The sequence below is a fragment of the Halichoerus grypus genome, chromosome 11 (genome assembly GCF_964656455.1).
Source record: "Halichoerus grypus chromosome 11, mHalGry1.hap1.1, whole genome shotgun sequence".
In the NCBI taxonomy this organism is placed as follows: domain Eukaryota; kingdom Metazoa; phylum Chordata; class Mammalia; order Carnivora; family Phocidae; genus Halichoerus; species Halichoerus grypus.
Window position 1 is genome coordinate 13978291 of NC_135722.1, and position 24208 is coordinate 14002498.

General features: G+C 47.1%; 1 protein-coding gene across 1 annotated transcript in view; it reads right to left on the bottom strand.

Moving 5' to 3' along the window:
* PTPRJ (protein tyrosine phosphatase receptor type J) overlaps positions 1-24208 on the bottom strand; it is a 164078-nt gene that overhangs the window by 39720 nt on the left and 100150 nt on the right. Inside the window, exons 2-6 of the mRNA XM_078058003.1 lie at positions 12789-12807; positions 10251-10487; positions 7491-7739; positions 5857-6081; positions 2653-2919 (exon numbers count right to left, since the gene is read on the bottom strand). Of these exons, the coding sequence (XP_077914129.1) occupies positions 2653-2919; positions 5857-6081; positions 7491-7739; positions 10251-10487; positions 12789-12807 (997 nt within the window). The remainder of the gene's footprint in view (positions 1-2652; positions 2920-5856; positions 6082-7490; positions 7740-10250; positions 10488-12788; positions 12808-24208) is intronic.

Genomic DNA, 24208 nt, shown 5'->3' on the forward strand with positions numbered 1-24208 from the left:
AGGGTGACTGAACTTCACAAAAATATTTACACTGAGATTAAATGCACACTTGGGACACCTGACCTGTCTTTTTCTCTTCTTTGTATTACCATCTACAACACAAGCCCCTCAGAAACTGGTATTTCTGGCCACTGAGAAAACACTTGACGGTAAGAACACAGAAACTGCACGTTTTGGGATTGTACAAAGTCATTCACCAGAAATAAATGAACCTCTGTTTAGGGACATGCAGCAGCAGCTGCTGTTGACTGCTAAAACCGGTTCCCTACCCTGCTTTTTCCTTAGTCATACAGCCCCAGATTTTTAGCTGTGTACATGGCCACCAGAAATAAAGACTACATTTCCCAGCCTCCCTTGCTGCTAGATGAGCCATGTGGCTAAGTTCTGGCCAATGGGATGTGAGCAGAAATACTGCCTGACTTCTAGGAAGTATCATGACCGCGTGGAGCAGTATCTTCTGCTCCTCCTCCTCCTTGTAGCTGGAATATAAACGCAATGGCGAGAGCTCAGGCTGCTTAGCTCTAGAACCAACTTCGTGGCTGCTGATCCCAGACTACAGCTCAGAACAGACATTCCTGGAGCTGCTGTGACAAAAGCTGCACCCTTAGGGTGGAAGTCATTCCTGGGTCCCAGCCTAAAGCCTGCTCCCCCGCTGTTATGACTTGAACTGTGTCCCCTCAAAATTCCTATGTTGAAGTCCTAACCCTCAGTACCTCAGAATGTGAGGTATATTTAGAGATAGGGTCTTTAAAAAGGTGATTAAAGTAAAATGAGGTCATTAGAGTGGTCCTTAATCCGGTACAACTGGGGTCCTTATAAGAAGAGGAGATTAGGGGGCGCCTGGGTGGCTCAGTCGTTAAGCATCTGCCTTCGGCTCAGGTCATGATCCCAGGGTCCTGGGATCGAGCCCCGCATCAGGCTCCCTGCTCCGCGGGAAGCCTGCTTCTCCCTCTCCCGCTCCCCCTGCTTGTGGTCCCTCTCTCCCTGTCTCTCTGTCAAATAAATAAATAAAATCTTAAAAAAAAAAAAAAGAGGAGGAGATTAGAACACAGACATACGCAGACCAAAGGCCAACCATGTGAAGACACAGGGAGAAGGCAGCCATCTACAAGCCAAGGAGAGCGGCCTCAGAGAAAACTCCCCATGCATCCCCTTGATCTCAGACTTCTTACCTCCACAACTGTGAAAAATAAATTACTGTTGTTGAAGCTCCCCAGTCTGTGCTATTTTGATATGGCAGCCCTAGCAAAATAATACACCAACCCTCCCAATAATTCCATAAACCCTCAGTTACCAGGATTAAATTCCTTTTGGCTTAAAAAAGCTCTGTTTCCTGTGATGGAGCCCTGGCTAACACTCGACCATTCCATCCTGCCTGGAACTGTGCTTCTTTTATGACGACAAAGAAATAGACTTCTATTTTGTTTAAGCCGTGCGAACTTGGGAAGTTTTCTGTTACTCACAGTCAAACTTAATCCTAACTAAAAAAGGGATTAAACAGTAAAAAATGTAAAAGATGGAGAAGTGAAAGCAAATTCCATTTACCCCAAAGAGCCAGTCCAGAAGACATTTGTAAAAATGCCTAAGGTGTGGGGAAGTGTGGGTGGCTCAGTCAGTTAAGCTTCCGACCCTTGCTTTTGGCTCAGGTCATGATCTCAGGGTCCTGAGATCAAGCCCCATGTCGGGCTCCATGCTGGGCATAGAGCCTGCTTAATATTCTCTCTCTGCCTCTCCCTCTGCCCCTCCCTACCGCTTTCCCCCCACCTTACTCTCTCTCTTAAAAACAAACACCTAAGCTGTGCTTCCTAGGAAGCAACAGACACCCAAGTAAAGCATTCTGCGAAACGAGCCCTGGGTCCAGAGCCAGGTACAAGTTTCTGCGCTGTACTTGCTAGCTAACTCTGTGGCCTTGGGCAAATCATCCAGCTGTGCTGGGCTGCAGCTTTCTTATCTATAAAACAGGGATCCTAAAGCTCCTGACATGGTATAATACTGATACTATTATCCTGTATACTGTGGTACACCATTATTGTTTTATTTCAATTACTGGACCTTCTTTGGAACAGAAAACTTTTTATTTATTTGCTGCCTATCATCTTATCTATTTATTTGCTGCCTATCATCTTATCTTTAAGGCACAGTTAAGCAAAGAAAGGATGAGATGTATCTGTGCCTTGCTTCATTATAATGTCAGTATCCGAAGGACAAAGGGACACGGTTCTTTTTGTGTCCATGCATCAATTTGCCTCCACCACACTAGAATGGTCGTTACAAGCTGAGGCTGGAGTCAAGAGAGCCCAACTGTCTAATCCCACCTCTGCCACTTATCAGGTGTGACACCTGCCTACAGCACCTCTCTCAGCTGTGGCTTCCTCGTCCATAAAATAAGGCTAACACCAACCATGTCAAAGATCTGTGAACGTCACCTGAGACAGCGCAAGGAAAGCATGTTGCACAATGCTCAGCATGTGGGGAGGGTGAGTCAATGATCACCATTACTACAGCGCACATCATGAAGGAGGTAAGAGTCCCTGTGGGCTCACACACTGAGCCGCGCTGTCCTTGAGGGCAGGAACAGGGCTCTGTCTCATACCTGGGCCTGGTACAGAGCAGGCAGGCGAGAAAGTTTAGCAAAGCAATGAGTGAACTCACGGGTGTACACTTGGAGAAAACCCGACACGCCCTCAGAACCGTTGCCAAGGAAAGGGCGCACTGTGATGTTGTATAAGGTACTGGAGTTGAGTGAAGGGATGTTGACCCAAGTATCACTGACATTGCGGACGAAGGAATCAGTCGGCCAAGCAACCTGGATCTCATAAGTATAGAGAGAGGATGACTCATTATCGTTGATTTTCCAGGTCAGGGTCATGTGCGTTGCACTGATGTTCACAACTTCAATGTCAAAAACTTGACTGGCCACTGTGAAGACACAAGAGGAGTTAACAGTAACCAGAACGGCCAAGCCAGAGAGAGAGAGAAACCACCATCACGGCATGTCATCTAATGTAAGAAGTACTCTCAGCGACTGCGCCTTCCCATCCTACACCATTGACCCACAACCACAACATACACGAAAGTATGGGGGTCCCAGTAAACGTCAGGTATCATCATCACCATCAGTGCATAACAACCAAGCCAATTGCAATTGCATAGTTAGTCTTTGTGCTTCTTGTGAGTCAGAACTATGACAGGCTCCTCAAACAGTAACATGGACTCTATTCATGCCCGCCCAGGTGCTGGGCTAACCCAGAAACCCTCTCAAGCATCTATCCATCCAGAATGAACTCTACAGGATCGATTAAAGACCACACACTTCATCATGACGCAGGTCCAGGTCCCAAGGTTAGTTCTGCGTTAGTGGCCGGGTAGATCTTAAGAAAATCACTTGAGCTCGGTTTCCTCATCTGTAAAAGTGGGGTAACAGTCCTAACCTCAAGAAAAGATAACACAGAGTTCCAATTATTTGCCACTTGCCCACCCCACACTCCCAATCCATCCTCCATCCTTCACCTGCCTGCTCCGTGCTCAGGGAGGCTGACTCCTATGCACTGCATCCCTGGGGTTTGGGGGGAGAGAGGGTCCTGCCAGACAGCCTGGGAGGCCTGGGATCGGGTTCCACCTGCAAACCCGGTGAGGAGGCTACCGGGAGGCGGAGAAGAAAGCCGTCGAGTCTTCCTCCCACTGCCTCTGCTCTGGCTTGCTGTTCTGGCTCGGCTGCCTCCCCCACTGCCCCAGCCCTCACTGGGCTCCAAAAGCACCACTTCTTCCCCCTTGCTCTTCAGCCTTAGAGCTGACTTTCTACCACGACTAGTCTCAGGGGTCTTGACAATGCTCTGATGATTTCCTTATGCCTGGTACGATACATGTATGTGTGTGTACGTATATGTACGTAGGTATATGTCTACATATATATATACACACATGCCACATAGAGAGGGTTAAGGTTACTATAATTCTTATTTATCAAGTGCTAGGACAGCTTGACACAAACCAGGCTGTGTGTATCCACACGACTGAGAGCTTAAAACACAATCACTATTACTTTAATTCTGCTCAAACCAGTTTAAAAGCAGGGAACCCAAGACCCCCACTAATCCACAAAACCCCTTTTAAGCAAATCAGGCAAAGGGTCATTGGATGGATCCAGCTCTGGGGTACACTGCTTGGCAAGGGCCCACCACTGTCAAAGGCACACCTGGAGGGCCCGTTCCTCCCCCTCCTCCAAACTGACCCACGCTCCAGACAGCCCAAGCCCTCCCACCTGCCAACCTGCTGGGTCCCTGAGGGTCCCTGGAAGCCAAGCCGCCTTTCCTACAGCTACATCCTCCCCTCTCTACCTACACACTAGCATCACCAGTAGAAGGGGAAAGAAGAAAGGAGGAAAAGTAAGAATTCTTTACAGACACCATTTGTCATAGGCATCCTGCCAGGCTGTCCAGCCCTGTGCAAGGAACACGGCCGGGCCAGTCACTGCTTCTGAGTACTCTGCAGCAGGTCCCCCACCCCACTCTCTGAGGGAGACACACAACTCTCAAGCATATGATCACATCTTCTAGGACTGAAATCAACCCCTCTGGAATTATCAGGGTCCTCGAGCTGTCACCGACTCCCAGTGCCTCTCTACCTTCATACCTCGGTGTCCACAACCTGCACCTTCACCCACAATGCTGCCTCAAGGGACACGTCTTCCTCCCTCTCTCCGTTTATCCAAATCCTATTCTCTCTTCAAAGCAAGTTCAAATCCTGCCTATAGTAGAAGGTTTTCCTAGGGATTTGATGTGAAAATCGTGCGCCAGCCTTCCGATGTCCAGAGCACTCAGTGGGCAGCTGCTGTGGACAGGGGCCACGTGTTGCCTCTGCAGCACCCAACCCCCTCTTCCAAACAGCACCCCAATCCTCCTGGGTGGGAGGAAGTACCTGTCATCCATGTAAAAGCTGGGGACAGCACTCCCTTCCCCAACATAGCCATCCAGAAAGCAGCAATGCGACACCCTCTCCATCGTGGGACTTTACTGCTGATGGTCCAGTGTGACCCAGCCTTCCAGAGTTTCCTGGATAGTAGTCTTATTTTTTTGCCGTGTGTCCCCCACCCCCTGCCCCTACCCTCCATTCTATGGGTCTCTAGCAGCCTTTGAGAACAGATATATTTTTGGATCAGGTAACCAGAGTTAGCTCATGTTGCCTCAGCCAAGTCCCTGAGGGTGATGCTGGTGCATTTTTTCCTGAGCCCACGGGGCCTGACCACGGGCCTCTCAACACGTGTGCATCTCTCTCAATTCCCCATCTATACCCAAATCCTGTCAGGGAGGAACCATACATTTCTTCGCTCCCCCATCAGCACCAATCCAAAACACCTCCAAATACTGGTCAATATACAGAGTGGAAGTACCACTAAATTCTAGGTAGGAAGCAGCAACGTGCATGTCAACACGCTTCAACAGAAAGATCAGTATGCATTCCAAGGCTGGGCCAGAAAAATAAAAAACTTATTTTCTTATTGGAAGGGGAAAATAATTAACCAACAATGACAACATGAATATCTATTAATGAGTGAAAACTACGACACCAGTTTGTCTCACTGGTTCACATGCAAAGACTCAAAGGACATGAGGTAGCCCCTGGCATCTGCACGTAGTAGCTGCTCAACACGCTTTACTGAGCTGAAAGAACGAAGCGTCTTGGCTGCAGAGTGAAGAAGAAACTCACTGGATCTGCTCTGTCCAAAACCCCTTCCAGAAAATTCCCTCCAACAACAAAACTGCTTGTGAGGCAAGAGAGAACGGAGAACCAGAATCACAGAGGACAAAACTTTGTGTTAGAGGACTGGCTGAAGACATTCCACAAAATTCAACATACCTGTCCTGAAAGTTACGTTTCGGGGCTGTCCCTCTGTGCCATCCGCCGCTTGAGGATAAACGGTGGCCTTGTACTGCGTGTTGGACTTCAACCCGAACAGCAGGACTTCCGTGTCTCGGGTCAGAGGCTGGTGAGAAGACAGGTCTGTGGAATCGAGGTGGTATTTATGCACCCCGGCAGTGGGGGTCCGGGGCTGCTGGGAGGAGCTCTCTGTGTTGTTGTCATCTGTTTCAAACACAAAAGTCAAAATACATTCACTGCAACAGAAGCCCAGTCCTGTCCCCCTGCAGCCCTCCCCCACAAGAGGACACATCAGGCAGAGCCCACAGCGCGTACTCCACAAATCCTTCCCTTCCCTCCCCTGAGAGAGAGATATCCGCCTACAAAGGCCCCAATTTTTGGCAGATATTTTACTTTCTACTTTTATCCAGGTACCCTCTCTTTCCAACTCAGCTGTTTGTAGCTCCTCCCCTTCTTTCAGGAAATCTTCTCCCACCCAGCTCCCAACGTGGTCATCCAGGGACAGCCACAGGGCTCAAACCCGGCTCAGCAGAGCCCACTCTAGACATTTCTCCCCTGGGCCAGACCCCTTCCGATAGGGGGTGAAACGGGGCACCTACAGGCGGGTAATCATTTCTCCCTGAGCCACTCTGAGAACAAGGCTGGCACAGAAGGAAGCAGGAAGAGGAGACGGGCATCCCCTTGTCTCTTTCTTCAAGGCCTTGCTGCCCGCAATGGGAAAACAGACACAGGCCAACAAGTTTGCTCTTCTAGCCCAAGCTACTTAAAGTCTGCTTTCTGTCACTTGCAGTCAAGAATCCCACTTTGGGGATTCCTGTTGTTTGACTACAGTCAAGAATTCCACTTCGGGGATTCTTGTTGTTTGACTACAACACCTACTTTGTAGTCCTGTTTCCTTATGTGTAAAATGGGGATTAAGTACTTGTTCTGCTCAATCCACTGGTTTACCTCTGAAAACGCTTAAAATCTGCAAATGGCCACTCCATTGGCAATGCAGAAGCTGTCTGCTAGACTTGCTTGCTAAGCATCCCTTTACTCAATGGACGTGGCAAGTTCCTCCAAAGGCCCTACCCGAGTTAACACATCTGTTATCCGTTCAACGGAAAGTCTGAAGAGCTAAAGGGGCCAGCTCCTTTCCGGGATGCCAGACTCAAAAAGTTTCAACCCCCATTACCATTCTGAGCCCCAGTGATCTGACCGGTAAAATACGAACATTTCCCCCTCCCTTCTTCATACAAATAAAGGGTCAAACTAAAATGTGGAGGAAAGCCCTCTATAAATTCTAAAACTCTAGGGGCGCCTGGGTGGCTCAGTCGTTGGGCGTCTTCCTTCGGCTCAGGTCATGGTCCCAGGGTCCTGGGATCGAGCCCCGCATCGGCTCCCTGCTCTGCGGGAAGCCTGCTTCTCCCTCTCCCACTCCCCCTGCTTGTGTTCCCTCTCTCGCTGTGTCTCTCTCTGTCAAATAAATAAATAAAATCTTTAAAAAATAAAAAAATAAAAATAAATAAATTCTAAAACTCTATAGAAATGTAAGAACGACATTTCTTAAAACTATTAAGTTACTGAAAGTCAAAACCAGCAAGGCAGATGAGAAGCACACTTCTGTAACTCACTTAAGCCACTGTCTGTGACCGAGGACTCTTTCTGTCCATTTGGTTCTGAAAGAAGCAGGGTGACCTTGTGTTGAGTCCCTGGTGTCAGGCTCGATATATTGGCCACCAAGTCTTGAGTTATCCCCTCAGGACCCCCGATGCCTTCAAGAAGCAGCCGGCAGGTGGCGGTGCCGTTCGCTTCCTTCCAGGTAAGAGTAGCTTGCGTCACCCCCACGAAGGAAACGTGAAGACCAGAAACTGGACTCGGCTCTATTTTAAAAACACACAACGGGGCATTGATGGAATGAGACATCTGCAGTCACCTTTCATTAAGAATGACTGGGGTCGGGGCACCTGGGTGGCTCAGTCGGTTAAGCGTCTGCTTTTGGCTCCGGTCATGATCCCAGGGTCCTGGGATTGAGCCCCACATCGGGCTCCCTGCTTGGGGGGGTGGGAAGCCTGCTTCTCCCTCTCCCTCTGCTGCTCCCCCTGCTTCTGCTCTCTTTCTCTGTCAAATAAATAAATAAAACCTTAAAGAAAAAAAAAAAAAGAATGACTGGGGTCACTGATGTTTCAAGGTGACTCACTAAAAATACTTTTTTGGTATCAGGGTCCAGTGCAAGTCTGTCATTTCACAGCAGGAAAAAGTAGATATAGCATTACGGAGAAAAGAATACACCTACAGCCAAAGATTTTTAGGATCTATTGTATTCTCCTCAACAGTTCACTTCAACGTGATTTGACACTCTTCGAAACTGTCTTCAAAATTGTCAAACAGCAACATTTAATCATATTTGTTTGGGGCATAAGGAACAAAGCACCAAACAAAGAGATTGTTTGCTACTTCTAAAGGTCTCGATTCAAGACAAGATAATACAAATAATATAATCTCAGAGCACCCAGACATTTCCACTAAGGAGCTCATCCCTGTGTTCCAACCCCAAAGGGGTGCTTCAGAAGACTTCCGAGCTATCTCCCCCACCGTTCCTTCCATCACCTTATTTGGCTGGCTGTGACATAAACCAGCCATTTTGGCCAAGATGACATCCACTCCCTTCCTTCGGGAGATGGCAAGGTAGAAACACTGAGAGGCGGGGTGACTGGCTCAGGAACACACATCACTGGTGGCGTCGGGGACATCAGGACCCAGGGCTGAGCACATGAGGCACGGACAGAGCAAACCCCCGCCTGAGGTCTGCAGGGGCGGAACTGGAAGGCATGGCGGGTTCTGCAGCGAGCCAATGCACTCTGTGATTCTACCCTTCACATCAAACATTTTGGGTGCAAAGATTGCTAAATGGGGTCACTCCTGTGTCCTTTTTCTTTTGAAAAGAAATGTAACAGCCATCCAGGAGGCCAGCGGAAGGGCTCTGGGTAACTAACTGGTACCAGCTTCAGCGCACCAGGGTGCTCTGGAGCCGGGCTCCCTGGGTGCCCGCCACTTTGTGCTCAATAACTGAGCCCTCAGACAAAACCCAACTCCTCGGCATTACAGTTTGTCACTGTGGCCCTTGGGGTTACTGAGAGGACAGGATAATGTATTAAGAACAACTAAGCATAAGAGTACGTGCTCAGTAAATAGGAGCGGATGAACAAAGCCTTGTCCCGGGAACTTTCAGGTAGAGTGAGGATACTCAGTTCCTGGGCTGGCTGCTCCTTACCACTTCTCCACCTCCTCTCTCCTATGGTCACCAGTGCTGTGTTCCCCTGGCCCCATCACCATTTCTAAATTCCATCTTCTTCTTCCTCGTTCGTTCTCTTCATCTCCCTGCCCCCTCCTCCTGATCTTCTCTCTTTCATAATATAGCAAACCTCTATCACAGGGGTTTTTGCCTCTAAAACTCTGCTCTGAGGAGCTCCAAGAGTTGTTTTTTTTTTTTTAGAGTACCTGTGACACCCCATCCCTGTCGCTCCTCTCGCGCCAGTTCTTTTTACTTATTGGGCTTCTGGGCGAGATTTTATTATTTAAAGAAATTGTTTCCTGGCTTAAAAAAAAACCTGCTGAAAACCACTGGTTTCGTTTGTCTGTTCCATGTGTAGAAGGCACTGTGCTAGGCGGGTGGTCCCTTCAAGCCATGGGCCCCAAGAGGTCAAACTTCCATGGCCCTCACCAGCCAAAGAGATTACATCCCCAGATCAGAAAACCAACAGAGGATAGCATTTTTAAATTTTTTGGTTCTTCTCAGCTTTAAAAGAGCTTCTCGTCTCTTTTTTATATTTTTGGTTCTTTTCAGCTTAAAAAAAGAGAGAGAGCTAAATTTGCAGCTGCAACACGTGGCTCAGGGTACTGACATGTAAGCTAAATAAAAATCTAAACCTTACCCAATGTCACAGGGCTGTTATTTCATTTGAAACATGCACTCCTCTATAAAGTATACCAAACTTTCAGGTCCAGCAAAAACTCCTGAGAATATAAACACAGCATCAACTCTCCTGCAGAGCTTAAAAGAAGCCTACTAATAACTGACACCATTACGACACGTGTCTAATGAGGTCTCTGTTCCCAAGCCTTAGCAGAAGAGTAAATATTAGCCAATAATAGCAAAGGATTTTTAAAACTGGACAGTTGGAATTACTTAAAACCTCCCCAAACACCTAGGACCCTAACACCAAATAATCTGGCCACCTGAACTCCTGGACTTGAAACAATACAGAATCTTCTCTCCTCTTCCACCATTAACAAAAACCAATCTCTCCCCAACAGGCAATTTGAATGGACAATGCTCTAGGATACAGGATGCAAAGGAACGGTTCACGATCATTCCTGGGGGCTCATCTTACCTGTTGTGTCATTTCCAGCTGTGGGATCTCTCAAAGTCCTAGTGACTATTTCTGAAGTGACAAAGGACGTGTATGAAGTTGTTGGACTAAAGCCTGTGGTGCCATTCTTTGCTGGATTTTCATCAGTGGTGGTCCACCTACTCTCCACCTTGCTCCTTTCTGTACGTGCATACTCAGAAACAGTGCTGTCCGTGTTTTCCCATGTTGTGGTCACACTGGTTGTATTGATGGAAACAGCTTCAATGTCAAACACAAACATGGGTTCTACTTAAATATTGTTTCCCAAAGGACATCAAAAATTACATTTAAAAAAGAAATGTAAGGGGTGCCTGGGTGGCTCAGTCAGTTAAGCATCTGCCTTAGGCTCAGGTCATGATCCCAAAGTCCTGGGATCCAGCCCTGTGTTGGGCTCCCCACTCAGTGGGGAATCTGCTTATCCCTCTCCCTCTGCCCCTCCCCCCACCATGCTCTCTCTCTCTCTCTCTCTCTCTCTCTCTCTCTCTCTCTCTAATAAATAAATAAAATATTTTTTTTAAAAAAGGAAATGTAAGAGTCAGGACTGCTCTGCATGTCTACTTTTCAGAAGTGAATTGTACGATCACAGAATTTCATTTCCCTTTCTCTGCCTCCTGGACTTCCCTCCAACAAACTAATTTTAGATACATATACATACATGTATGCATGTGTGTTAGTGAGACAGAAGGCTTTAAAACAGAGACAAAAATGACAGAGATCAGCAATGTTGGCTGTGACTTGAATATGGATTAAATCTATATAGAAGCAGATACCAAAAAAAGACCTAAGATGCAAAAGAAGTCTCTCTTTTCATTCTTAGAAAACACTACCCATGGAGAGGTCTTACATGATGCAGAAGCTAACTTTTTTGCCAAATCCTGATATCAGGAGGAAGTTCCGCCATATTCGGGCACTAAGATGGCATGAGACAAAATGGCATAAAGTGAAAGGAGCTGGTCTTTAAATTCAGACCTGGACGCGAGGATCTCCTCTGCCCCTTAGCTATATGACCTGGAATGAGTCCCTTAGAACCTCTCATCCTCAGGTTCCTATGTTGTCAGCTCTAATACACTATTTTAAACATAAAGGGCTATTTTTAAGGTACCATGATATGGTAACCAACGTCACTGGATTTGGACATTTATAAAATCGGAGTTCAGAGTCCCATCCTGCAGGTCGTTAGCATGTGATTTTACTCAAAGTCCTAGGAGAACATTCCCATTATTCTATTGCTATGGTTCACAGACTTCTTAGTTTGTGTTTCATTTTTCTTTCCCGTGTCCGAGGCTTCAGCTGTGATCTGTAACAGTCACATCTAGAGCCCCTAACATTCATCTCAGTAAGGCACCAGGAAACTTTTCAGTGATAAGTGTGACCGATTTAAGTAGCCAGAAACAGTGGTCACGCAAACTAACAAAATGGCACCTCCCACTCACGATACAACAGGTTTTTATTACGATTTTTAAAACGAATCATAGTTCTTCATCTCCCCTTCTCCTGCTTTAAAATACCACCTCTATGCATAGAGGTTTTCTTCTTTGGCACCAATGATTCAAGCCCGTACAAGGTACCTACCAGCTTATTTACCAAACTGATTAACAAGAAAGAAAAAGCAACTGTAGAGTTCTTCCCATTGTTTGTACAGACTTTGCATAATCACTGTTATTAACTGAGATTGGCTTTATTAGAAGGTTTCGGCAAGATCTGCCCCCTTTGTGTGGCAGTGGAAGAACATTCTAATTATTTTACCTCCATGGTTCACAGACTTTGGGATTTTACCAATCAGGAAAAAAAAAAAGTTCCCAAATTTTGAGGACAGATAAAAGCTACCAATTTTTATTTATTCTAAAAGGTACATTAAAAAAAAAAAAACTACCGAACACTGTTATCTTTATTTCCTATAGAAACAAATTATGACCCAAAAAATTAGTAAGGACATCATCCCAGAATAAATGGTGCTTTCAATTAAATATATTTAGCTTCACTTAAAACTTACTATCATAGCCTTATTTTTCTCATTTTACTCTAGACCAGGGAGAACTTCAATGGACCAACACCAGTTAGCAAATGGGACTCAGCCCTCCATATGGAAGCAAAATATCCAGGAGGCTACATCTGGTTTTCCAAAGGTTACACAAACCATGTCCACCACTTTAGAAATCATGGAGCAATGCAGCAACCAAAAAAAATACTTATGGGGTGGCAGCACATAAAATAAATATAAATCATACTGCATCATGAAAACTAAGTCTTTTTTAAAAATCACCCACGGATGCAGGCTGGCGGGGGGAAAAAAAATCACAGAAAATATAAAATTTTTATTTGTCAAAGTTGCTCAATTGATTGAATTCTTTCTTTCACTTGCTGGTGCCACACTCACCCCAGTTCTAAAGAAAAACTGGAAATTAAGAGAGTTTGAACAAATTAGCATTTTCTGTGATTTTCACGTTGCTGTAAGTGGGGCTGTGTCCATCAGGGGGCGGTAGCGAACAACACAAGAGAAGAGAGGGGAGCGGTACTTACAGTCACCTGCGCACACCATCTGTAACAGAAAAAGAAAACGGAAGTCAGCGCCTTCATTCGGCCACGGAAAATGCAAATCACGAATAAAGCAGTTGAGAATTTAATAATGGGGATGGGGTGCTAACGAGTACATTAAAAAAGGCCCACTGGCAGGGACTAGGGTGCAAGGACACTGAGTAAGGGAACTCAGTGAAACCAGAGGTGGCTTACAAACAATGGATTAACTCGGGCATACGGAGGCCGAGCTATCCAGTGTTCTTCCCCACAGATACACCCAGCACTGAAGCAGCTCTCCAGGGCAGCTCTCCCTGCTGCCACCGCATCATGAATTGAGGCAGAAGGACGGAGAAACAGTCAAGATTCTCTAGGGCAGGGGGGAAAAAAAAAAAAAGAGGACCGTGACACCCCTTCCCCAGAGCCATTTTCAGGTCACAAGTACAGAAAGTAAAGCCAGGTGCACAAGAGAAGAAATCTCCTGGGTTCGGGATTTTTGTTGTGCGAAAATCCAGCTTCCTCCTTCTATCGGTAGGTGGCAGTAATCTTTTTTTTTTTTTTTAATTGTATGACATGCAGCTTTGGGAAGCACGAGTGTTTGAAACAGAGCAACCCTAAAGATTATTTATTTAGTTGAGTGTCTCAGTCTGCCATCTTTAGGTCCCTGGAAGGACCTCAAAGATACTCATCGTGGTCCATAAATTACTACCCCATACTTTAAAAACCTAAAATAATTTGAGGTTGTACATCCTACTGTTTAGTAAACACACCTTTTTTGGTTAACGGGATCTTTCGAAGTATGGCCCTCATGAAGAGGAAAATAATCAAAAGGGATTCTAGTGGGAAAAAATGTCCTCCAGCTTCCCATCACACTTAGAATAAAATCCGAAACTCTTAACCACAGCCTACATGTCCCCCGGTGATCTCAGCATGCCCTTTGAAATGTTCCTGAAGCTGGTTCTCTCTTATAGCCTTTACATATTGATTCCTTTCTCCAAAAACACTCTGCCCCAGACCTTCCAGTGTCGTGGCCTAAAATGCCACCTCTTCGGGGAGTACTTCTCCAATCAACCAGTGGAACTTAGCACCCCTGGCTCTTTTCTCCTCTGCATTCACCTCAGTCGTCATCAGCCTCCTTCAACTAAAATGTATGCTCCATGAGAACAGAAACCTCATCTGGGCCCGCACCTAGAATGGTGCACAGAGTAAGCACTCTATAAATGACACTGAAGAAAGGAATGAGCCTCTCATTTTGGAAAGGAAGCAATTCCTAAGTCCCAGAGGAAGGAGATTGCCTAAGGTCCTACAGCAAGGCTAAGGCCAAGGCCGGTCGGGTCCAGGAGGCGGAGTACCCAACCCACCCCAACCCAAAGGAAATATCCTTTGCGCTTACCAAATGGAGAAGGCGAAGACAACATCCATGTTCATCTCGAGGGTTAGACAGACCGAAAGGTCTGCTCCCCAGCCTGTCTCCCAAGGGCCCAGACACCAGTTCCCAAAGGAATCTGAGCATTCCTCCTCATTCTTCACCCCCCCCCAAGTCTCAGGACCCACGTCCTGTTGATTCTCCTTTCCTACCCACCCCTCACCCCCACACACCCTTTCCATTCCCACCCCCCACTCTACCCTCAAGCCCGTGCTCTTCCAGCTCATCTTCCTGCATCCAGCCCCTGCTGTCCATCTATGCCAGGCATCAATCCACTAGTCCCTGATGGACCACAGGAGAGAGAAAGATGAGGACCAGGTTGCTAGATAAGTCAGCACATGGCAGCAAGCCCTTCTTTTTTTTTTTTTTCCTGCCCAGCAGTTGGAAAACATAAACTATCCAACCTCATGACTCTAGACTGGTCCATCCTAGCCCCTTGCGATGTTATTCTCTCTTCATATACAGCTCTATGTGTTAGATCCTGAACTGGAATCCATTTGGTCAACGATGCACCCAAATATCGCCTACAAACATGGACGATCCGGACCTGTCCTCAAACTGTTTTTAGGAAAGTGAGGGAACTAAGACGTGTCTATAAATAAGCAACTGAAGGTGGAGCAGAAAGCGCTGACAACTCTGAACAAGCAAGTCTCGAGTGCCTGTATGTGCCCAGCAGCGTAAAGCCCCAGAGCTGAGGCAGACAGCCCTTGTGCTGGGCGGGGCTCACGGCTGGAGGGGGAGGCAGGCGAACCAAACCACAGGAGGACAGACGGAAGGTATCCCCGGGGAAGGTACCATTCGCAGAGGGAGGTCAGAGGTGCCTTGCACCAAGGCAAAGCATGCCTGTGCATTTCGAGCTGGGTCCTATACAGCCCTAGACTCAGTAAACATTGGCTGATGACCATTATTACATGCGACAACGTGTCAAACAGCTCTGAGTTCTAGAGGTGAAAGGGCAAGGGTCACCATCAATATGCACAGAGCCTGACTCTGCCAGGCACCGTTCCAAGTGCTTTCAGGTATTAAGTCACTTAATGCTCCAAACAACCCTGAATGTAGGAACAGGTCCCTTGTGGAGACTGTTGAGCTGCAGCGTCTGGACTTGAACCCAGGCAGCCTGACTCCAGGGTCCACATCCCTAATTGCTAGCTACCCTGCCTCCCCATATAAAGCCACTGGTGAGAAATATACTAGGACTTCAGGAAGGTTCAAAAATCAATTTCAAAAGCTATCCGTATCACCTTTCCTCCCTCTACCTTCCAAAAACTCCAGCAAGCAAAGTAAGAGTGTTCTTGACAAATCGGGATTACGGTTTCTCCTGGCAGCCCTCCCACAGGTGCCAGGCGAACACAGCAGCTGGGTCTCTCCATGGCTCGGCGTGAAATGACAGCCAGAGCAAAGCGCACATGGCACCACGCAGCTTCAGTCTCTCCTGGCCTCCCTCCCCCTTCTTTTCACTCATCTTGACCTCACTGGCCCTGACTTCCCCAAATAAAACCTCAACACTGTAATCCTTTCCTCAGGACCTGGGGGACCATAAAAACCCCAGACTAAGACATGGGACAAAGGGACCAAAGAGAAGTCCACAAGGGGACTCCAGGGGAAAAACCTTCCTCACTAAGAAAAAGAATTTCCTGGTTTGCTGGACTTCGTCAGATCTGCCCATAATGTCTGGAGCTGCTGCAGCCTCTGTGTGACAAGGAGGTGAGAAATCACCTACCTGCTGAGAATGGTTGATGGGGAGAAAAGGGGGAAACCGGATCCTTGTGCTACTAAATCAACCCATTCCTACATTTGTCTTACCACCAGACTTCTTGCGTGGGGAGATGCAATACCCCTCATTATTTAACTATTTTTAGTTGGGTTGTCTAATATTTAAAACCAAAAGGACACTAGTTGACATAATAACTACAAAGCAAGGTAATTAATTTTCACATTAACCCTCATTTTTACAGATGAAGAATGTGAAAGGCCACTGATCTGCGATCCAGGGTCACAGAGCTGATCAGGGAGAATTAAAACCAGGATGCAAGCCCAGGTCTGCCGGACCCCCAAAGTCTTCCACTGACCACGGGGGCGGGGGGAAGACCCTTGGAAACAATACCCCACAAGACACCCAGCATGGGGGAAATTTGTAAATACTTTTTTAAAGAATACAATCAAGAGAAAACTCATCTTTCTAAAATTAGCTCAAAGCCTACTTGTAGGAGGTGAAATGGGAGGCAACCCACTTCCACAGATTCATACACCAAGCACCAAAGTTGACTACAGAAAAAAAGGAAGCTGGGGGCATCTTCCCAGCAGTGACAGCTAAACATAATGACGAGAGTAACCTCAGCTCCTTCCCCTTCTGAGAGGATCCAGAATGGCCCTGGTGGTTGCCAGTCCACAAGGCATCCACAGAAATCAGCCTGCATCCAAGTGCCCTTCCACAACTGCTCCCGAACCCGGCCACCCCAAATCCTGATAGGAAAAGAAGTCAACCTCCCATTTTACTTAATCGTCACAACAACCCTATAAAATAGGAATTATAATCCCCAGGGACCCTGGGGCTCAGAGTACACAGCCCGCGTCACACAGCTGAGTTTCCTGGCTAGGGTGACTTGCCCCAGGCCCAGGAAGGAGAGATGAAAACAGATGCTTGAGGCTGGAGATAAAACCAGCAATTTCGACTCTCTACCTCGCTCCCCCTTGGCGGAAGTTAAACTAGATTTAGTATGCAGAGCCAAGCCCAGTGGCAGCCGAACCTCAGAACCCAAGGTGTGTTCCCTTCTCTTCTGAGGCTCCAGACTTCTCCCTCCCGGCTTCAGCAGACCCATCGATAAGAGGGTTGTAAGGGAGCCTGCTTGTGGCTGGGACTCAGGGGACACCAGAAGTCATGGACCCTGAACCCAACAGGGAGCAGAGCTTCCATAAAAGACAATCGGTGCCACAGCAGCTCTATGCACAATAGCCAAGGGGGAGGACAACCTAATTTCCATAAACAAATAAATGGATAAACAACATGCTCTATATCCATACAATGGAATACTATTCAGCCATAAAAAGGAACAAAATTCTGGGACCTGCTACAACGTGGATGAACCTCAAAAACATTATGCTACATGGAAGAAGCCAGACACAGAAGCACATACGTATGATTTCATTTATATGAAATATCCAGAAAAGGGAAATCCAGAGAAACAGGAAGTCGCCAGGGGCCGGCGGAGAGGGAAAGGGGAGTGATTGCTAATGGCTACGGCGTTTCCTTTTGGGTAATGGAAATGTTTGGAACTACATAGAGGTGGTGGTCGCACAACACCGTGAATGTACTAAATACACCTGACTGTGCTCTTCAAAATGGTTAATTCTATATGAATTTCACCTCAATTTTTTGTTTTTTTTTTTAAAGATGGGAGGTAGGTAAATTTGTATAATCAAGCTCAGCCACTAGCAGGAAGAAGGGAAAGGAAGTTTCCTGAAGGAAGGCGGGGGGGGGGGGGGTGGGTAGAGAAGAGGAAGGTAATAAATAGGGAGGTTTGAAAAAGCAGATTTAGGGTGCGCCTGGGGGGCTCAGTCGGCTAAGCGTCTGCCTTCGGCTCAGGTCATGATCCCGGGGTCCTGGGATTGAGCCCCGGGTCGGGCTCCCTGCTCTGCGGGAAGCCTGCTTCTCCCACTCCCCCTGCTTGTGTTCCTCTCTCACTGTGTGGCTCTCTGTGTCAAATAAATAAATAAAATCTTTTAAAAAAAGAAAAAGCAGATTTAGAAAATCAGAAAAGAGAGAAAGAAGCACAGTGAACCCAGAAATTAGAAAACTAAGCTGGGCAAAACAGCCTGACAGAAGCGCTCTAGGGACCTCCACTTCCAAACACATTCTGAGGACAAAAAGGAAGGAACTCAGGTTCCCTGAACACCTACTATGTGCCAGGCACTGAGGTGGGCTTTCTACATCCCCTGTCTGAGCAGAGTCAAGGAATCACAGCTGAAGAGCTTGGGATCTGGAATCAGATTGCCTGGGGGAAATCATTCAGCTCCACCATTTACTGGCTCTGTGACTTCAGGCAGGGACCTTAACCTCTCTGTACCTCGGCATCTACATCTGTAAACAGGGATGATCATCATACCCGCCTTGTTGGAGTAAGGATGAAAGTAAGCAATCTCTTAGCATCTTTAAATCTTCAGAGCAATTCTGCAAGGTACTTTTATACCCATTTTACAGATGACAACACCAAGGCTCAGCTCCTACTGACAAGTCCAATGGGCAATCTGAAATTCATACCTGCAAAGCATTTAAATAAATGAGCAACAACTCAGTTACAGAGGTGGGCACTGAGGCCCAGAGACAGTAAGTGGCTTACCCAAGGACACACAGCACCAAAACCAGAACCCAGGTCTTGACTTCTACCTCAACCTCAACCACTTTCACCCAGGATGCAGACCCATAAGGAGTACTCACATCTCACCCTCACTTCTCGCTCCTCCTCTGCAAAGTCACCCATACAGATGACCCAAGGCTTCTGCAGGCTCCCGGGACTGGGCAAATGAAACAAACACTGAGAGATGAGATTTTGAGCTCACTGATTTAGGAGGAAGACATATTGACATGCAAAAACGGAATATGATACTGTCTTTGATTCTGCCACAGATTTCTGGTGACCTAGACTCCCCAGGCACAGTAGAAACCTATTGGTCAACCAGATGGCAGCATTAACTAAACACCTTATACTGCAGAGTCTCCCTCCTCTTTTCTGAGGAGCAGACCCTGGCTGGTGAGCCTTCCAGCCTTATTCATGGCTCCCCTCCTGCAGCGATGTGTTCCTATTTCACTTTGTTTATGCTGATGAGCCAAAACTCTTTCTACTTCTCTTTGAGAACTACCACCAGTCCTGAAACTGGCTCCGGGCACAAGGATCCTCCTCTAGGCCCCCAAGAAAACCAAACCATGAACACTACCCTCGATGCCATCCCAGCTCAGCCAAAGCTCCAGCCATCACATCAGTGGTCCACTCTGAACACTGGATTCTTCCTACTCAACACCTCCGTCACAGGAGGTCACTAGCTGCATTTACCTAAAACTTCTAAATTCTCCCCAGCTCCTCAACACATAAACATCCCTCCCACATTCACACCAAAACACACTCATCAATATTCTCTTCCCCTCTCTCCAAGTCCCTCTGTAACTGCCCCATTAAACCTGTCTCAACTCTATCAACTTCAGAATAACCTGACTCCTCCCTCCCTTCACCCTCCATGGGTACACTCAGGGGTTACGTCCTAAAGATGCTTCCTTGACAAAATCACCTTGACTTCCCCACTTCCATACTGTGGCCACCATAAACCAAATTCTCCTAACCCCAAGCCCTAAATCACAGAAAAAGCCTCCTCCTACAGCTGAGCAAAACTCAGGCCACATTTATTTTTTGAAGTGCTCAGTACACACTCACAAAAAAAAATTTTTAAGTGCCAGAACAGGGTAAGATCTGTTGCAGTGTACTTTTGTTTTAATCTTGTCAGAGTATCACTGTGACTCCAGCCATAATAAAAGGCCGAAACCTAAATGGAGGCCCTTTGTGATGAACATCAAAGGTGAGAGCCAGGCCCTAGTCCCTCATCCACGCACCTGGTTGCCCCTCCTCTCGCCTCTCCCTTCAATGCACAGTGAAAAATAAACAGAACTGCTTGATTCCTCTTTCTAAAACATGCTAATATTCACCGGGACGCCGGCAGGGACAGATGGCACACACAACCACGGGAACTGAGGACGGTTTAAAAGGGACTGTTTACAAGAGCAGGGGTGGGGGGAAGGGAGCCAATAGGGAGGCAAGAATCCAGAGGCAGTAGCAGTGGGACTGGTAAGGAAATGGGCTGAGGGGCTGCCTCTCCTCCATCTCCATCTGGGGCTTCCTGGGGGTCAAGGGCATCCACTGGTGTGGACCTGGAGGTCAGTCTCTTCCCAGTGGCAGGGCAGGGTGGCGATGAGCGGGCAGGGGTCTGCAAGGACACAGAGAGCTCATGTTGGTCACATCACTGCTGACGGCCTGTGAATGTGGTAGCCATGGCCCAGCATGGTGACCAAGAGGTTTAGGTTCAACTGCCCCTGACAGTCGGGAGCTCTGGGATGTGAGGGTCTCTCCAAGCCATCCGTTTCATCCATTTTAAACAGCGGAAGGATATATGCAACCCAGATCCCACGTCTGAGATCTCCCTCAGGCTCAAACAAAACCAGGTTTCTATATTCCCAGCCTAACAGCCATCTCCTGCCTCACCGAATCTCTGAGGCTGCCACCTCAGCTCCTGTGATGACCTTCGGGGACGGCTCCCGCCCCCAGGAGCTCCCAGACTCCTCTCAGCCCCTTCCAGTCCCTGCCACTCAGCAGCCCTTTCCCTGCACCCTGCACTGGGCCAGGTGCTGAGCCAGGTGCCCAAGATACCCAGGGCACTTAAGGTGGTTCCAGCTCTCCAGGTGTTCACAGGCACAAGAAGGAGGAGAGAACAGGAGGGTGTAATGTGGAGAGGTAGCCAGGAGCCACTCCACTGCATGGACGGGGGCACCCGGGGACATGGTGAACGTGGGGGACACTCACGGGGTTCGAGGGTGATGTGTAAGGTCCACCTAAAGAGGGACCCCGTGCAGGGACTGAATGCTGGCTGACTCTACTTACTATAATATTGACTGAGCTCTTAACTACCGGCCAGTTGTGGTGCAATCGGGGTTCCCTTCCACATCTCATTCAAGCCTTGCAGCAAGCCCAGGAGGCAGGAACTGTGTTTATCCCCCATTGTCCAGATGAAGAAACTAAGCCTTGGAAAAGTGAGGTTCCTGACCCAGTATCTCACTGCTAGGAAGCCTAAGATTCCACCGCCAGTCTCCCTGACTCCGAAGCTCCGCACCTTCACCACTCCCGGGAGCACTCAGCTGGCTCGACCGTGGGCAAGTCTCAGCTGAGACCACAGAACCCACGTGCTTCCAGGCCTGCCAGCCACGAACCCCTACCTGTTGCGGGCCTCAGGGACAGGTTCTGTCGACCCATTTAAATGGACTCAATTAAGAAGGCTTCCGCACTGCTCTCAGAAAGAGCAGAGTTTGAGGGTAAACTCGCAGAGCCACCTGGATATTAGCAAGTGACAAGTCTTCGAGTTTTCCATTATCCATGTTTGGTTTTTAGGGATGGATAATAAGTGACTGAAGAACACAATGGGTAACAATAGACTCTTTATCCTTCTAAAACCAAGCCCACACACCATATGACAATAGTTATTTTTACCCACTGACGTAATAAACCAAAATGTGAACTGCTTCAAGCAATTTTTTAAATCAAATAGCATTTTATGGGATTTGGTACATTCTTCTGAACTCTCATTTATCCCCCGTGTGAAAATTACCCAACAGCTCCCTAAAAAACCGGTTCCTGAAAGGTAAATCATTGATCATGAAAATGGTAGATGGGGGTGGGCTCTCCCTCTGAACGCAGAAGCCAGGCAATAAACATCTTTATGGGAAACTCCCCAGAAGACAAGTGTGGCGTTGTGAGGTGGCCTGAATACCTGGCATCCATTTCTACCCTAGAGTCCAAAAGGCCAGGGACAGACAGGCCAAAAGGAAGTACGGCAACGTGCTACCAAAGCACAAGACATCAGATCAAGCCAGGCTCACCCTGCCTCTATGTGACTCTCTGAACTGGATGCTGTCATCAAAAGGGATTGTGGAGGGACGCCTGGGTGGCTCAGTCAGTTAAGCGTCTGCCTTCAGCTTAGGTCAGGATCCCAGGGTCCTGGGATTGAGTCCCACATCGGGCTCCTTGCTCAGTGGGGAGCCTGCTTTTCCCTCTGCCCCTCCCCCTGCTCATGCTGTCTCTCTCTCTCTCTCTCTCTGACAAATAAATAAATAAAATTTTTAAAAAGGGGGGGGATTGTGGAGAAGGGTCAGCATCAACCAGAATTCTGTGTCCCAAAAAAGCCAGGTAAGGTTTTGATGGAAGGGATGAGCACCAACCAGCCTGCAAAAGCCAGCTGGCTCACCTCTTCCCTCTTGGGATGGTTGGAGGCATGATGAACTCTTCCAAATGTACAGAGAAAAAAGTAACCAGAGGGGCTATTTTGGTGAGGTTATGTGAACTTTGAGATGCAGAGCTGAGGAAATCCCAGGCCAGAAGTTTCCATGGGTATTTTTAGCAGCAGGATTTTTTTTTTTTTTCAAAAAAGAATCTTCTGAAGAACTACATGTACAGAGCTCCACATTTCATACATCTCTCTCTCTCTCTCTCTCTCTCTATATATATATATATATATATACGTGTACATGTGTGTATACATATGCTTGGATAAAAGCAGTTTTTTGTTATATATTTATTTTAAAGTTCAAGTTACCTCATTCTTATTTCGACACACAACCACATTAGGACATTTAATTGGTGTTCTCCAATGTATTAAAATTTGGTGTAACACATATCTGGGCAAGTGTGTTCATTACAATTCGATTATAATTTCAAGCACAGACAAATTGGAAAGTGGGGAGGGTGTTTTTAATGAAACACTTATGGAATCTCCTGATGCACCTCAAGGAACAGTTTGAAAACTAGTGATCTGGGGTGCCTGGGTGGCTCAGTCGGCTGAGTGTCTGCCTTCGGCTCAGGTCATGATCCCAGGACCCTGGGATCCAGCCCTGCGTCCGGCTCTCTGCTCAGGGGGGAGCCTGCTTCTCCCTCTCCTTCTGCCGCTCCCCCTGCTTGTGCCCTCTCTCTCTCTACTAAATAAAATGTTTTAAAAAAGAGAGAGAGAGTTGGCAAGCTCCAGACCCCTGTCTGAACCCTTTCTCTACATTGTATGATAAATCTGAAGGTCCTAAATTGGAGTTCCATTGTCCAAATCTAGCCCACTGACATGTTTTATTCAATCCATAATGGTTTTTTTCTAATTCACCTCCATTAGAACACTTCCTATTTTTCCCCATTGTGTTTTCCAACTTTACTGATATATAACTGACAAATGAAGATTATATATATATGGTATAAAACGTGAAAATTAGGAGTCTTAGCTTAGATTTTTTAAATCCTAATTTTTAGCTCCTAAAAAAAAAGATCTGGCTTTCTAATCTGGTCACATTCAAGCAATTAATTGGATCTGCAGCTCCTCGTTTTGATGGGGTAAGTCCTGGGAGTTCACCGCCACTCCCAACTACTGTCACCTCAATGCTGAGGACAAATGCCAGTTGCCAAGCAACATGGTACCCACACTGTTCGTTTTTTCTATCAAACGTAAGCATATGAAAGATCAAGAGGCAGTGTGATTTTTCATTATTTGACCCATTCCATTTACTTACGTTTGCAACTACCCCTGAAAACATCTGAGTTTCTGACTGTTGATCGAAGTGCATCTTGCAAAATTCATGGGTTGCAATTCTTAAAGAACTGTTTACTTTCTAAGTTTCTCTCTTAGGACCAGATCTCTGGCCAATCCCAGATGTGAATGATGTGCACAGTGTGAATATAAAATGCTCACCAGTTTGCCCGCTCTAAATTCTCTGCTCACCCCTGCTCAACCTACCCCCCAATGCCACCACCACCCCCAAAAAGAAGCAAAAAACAGGGTGATCCTTCAGTTGAAGAATTTAATTTCCTACTTTTAAATCTGAATAATAAAACCACTCCAAAAATCTCACCATCCACCTCAGAGTATGGACAACAATAGCTAAGAGCCACCACTTACCAAGTGCTTGCTATGCCCAGGCCGGTTCTTCATGGAATCCTCCCCTTCCTCACCCCACCCAGCTGGGTGTATCTATAATCTATGCCTTCCTGACTCCCCAGTCTCCCACATCCCTCCCCCTTCCTCCCAGAAGAGGACCAAAGATCAGGACCAAAGATCACAAGCTCTGCCTTCAGCTGACCGCAAAAAGCTAAGGGGTCCCTCTCTATCTATTCACTCATGCCAAAAAGCCAAGGGTGGATCCTATCTCAGAGGCCAAAGGGCCAGTGGTGATTTCCACAGACCCAGATGCCTTTCACACCTTCTTAGAACCATC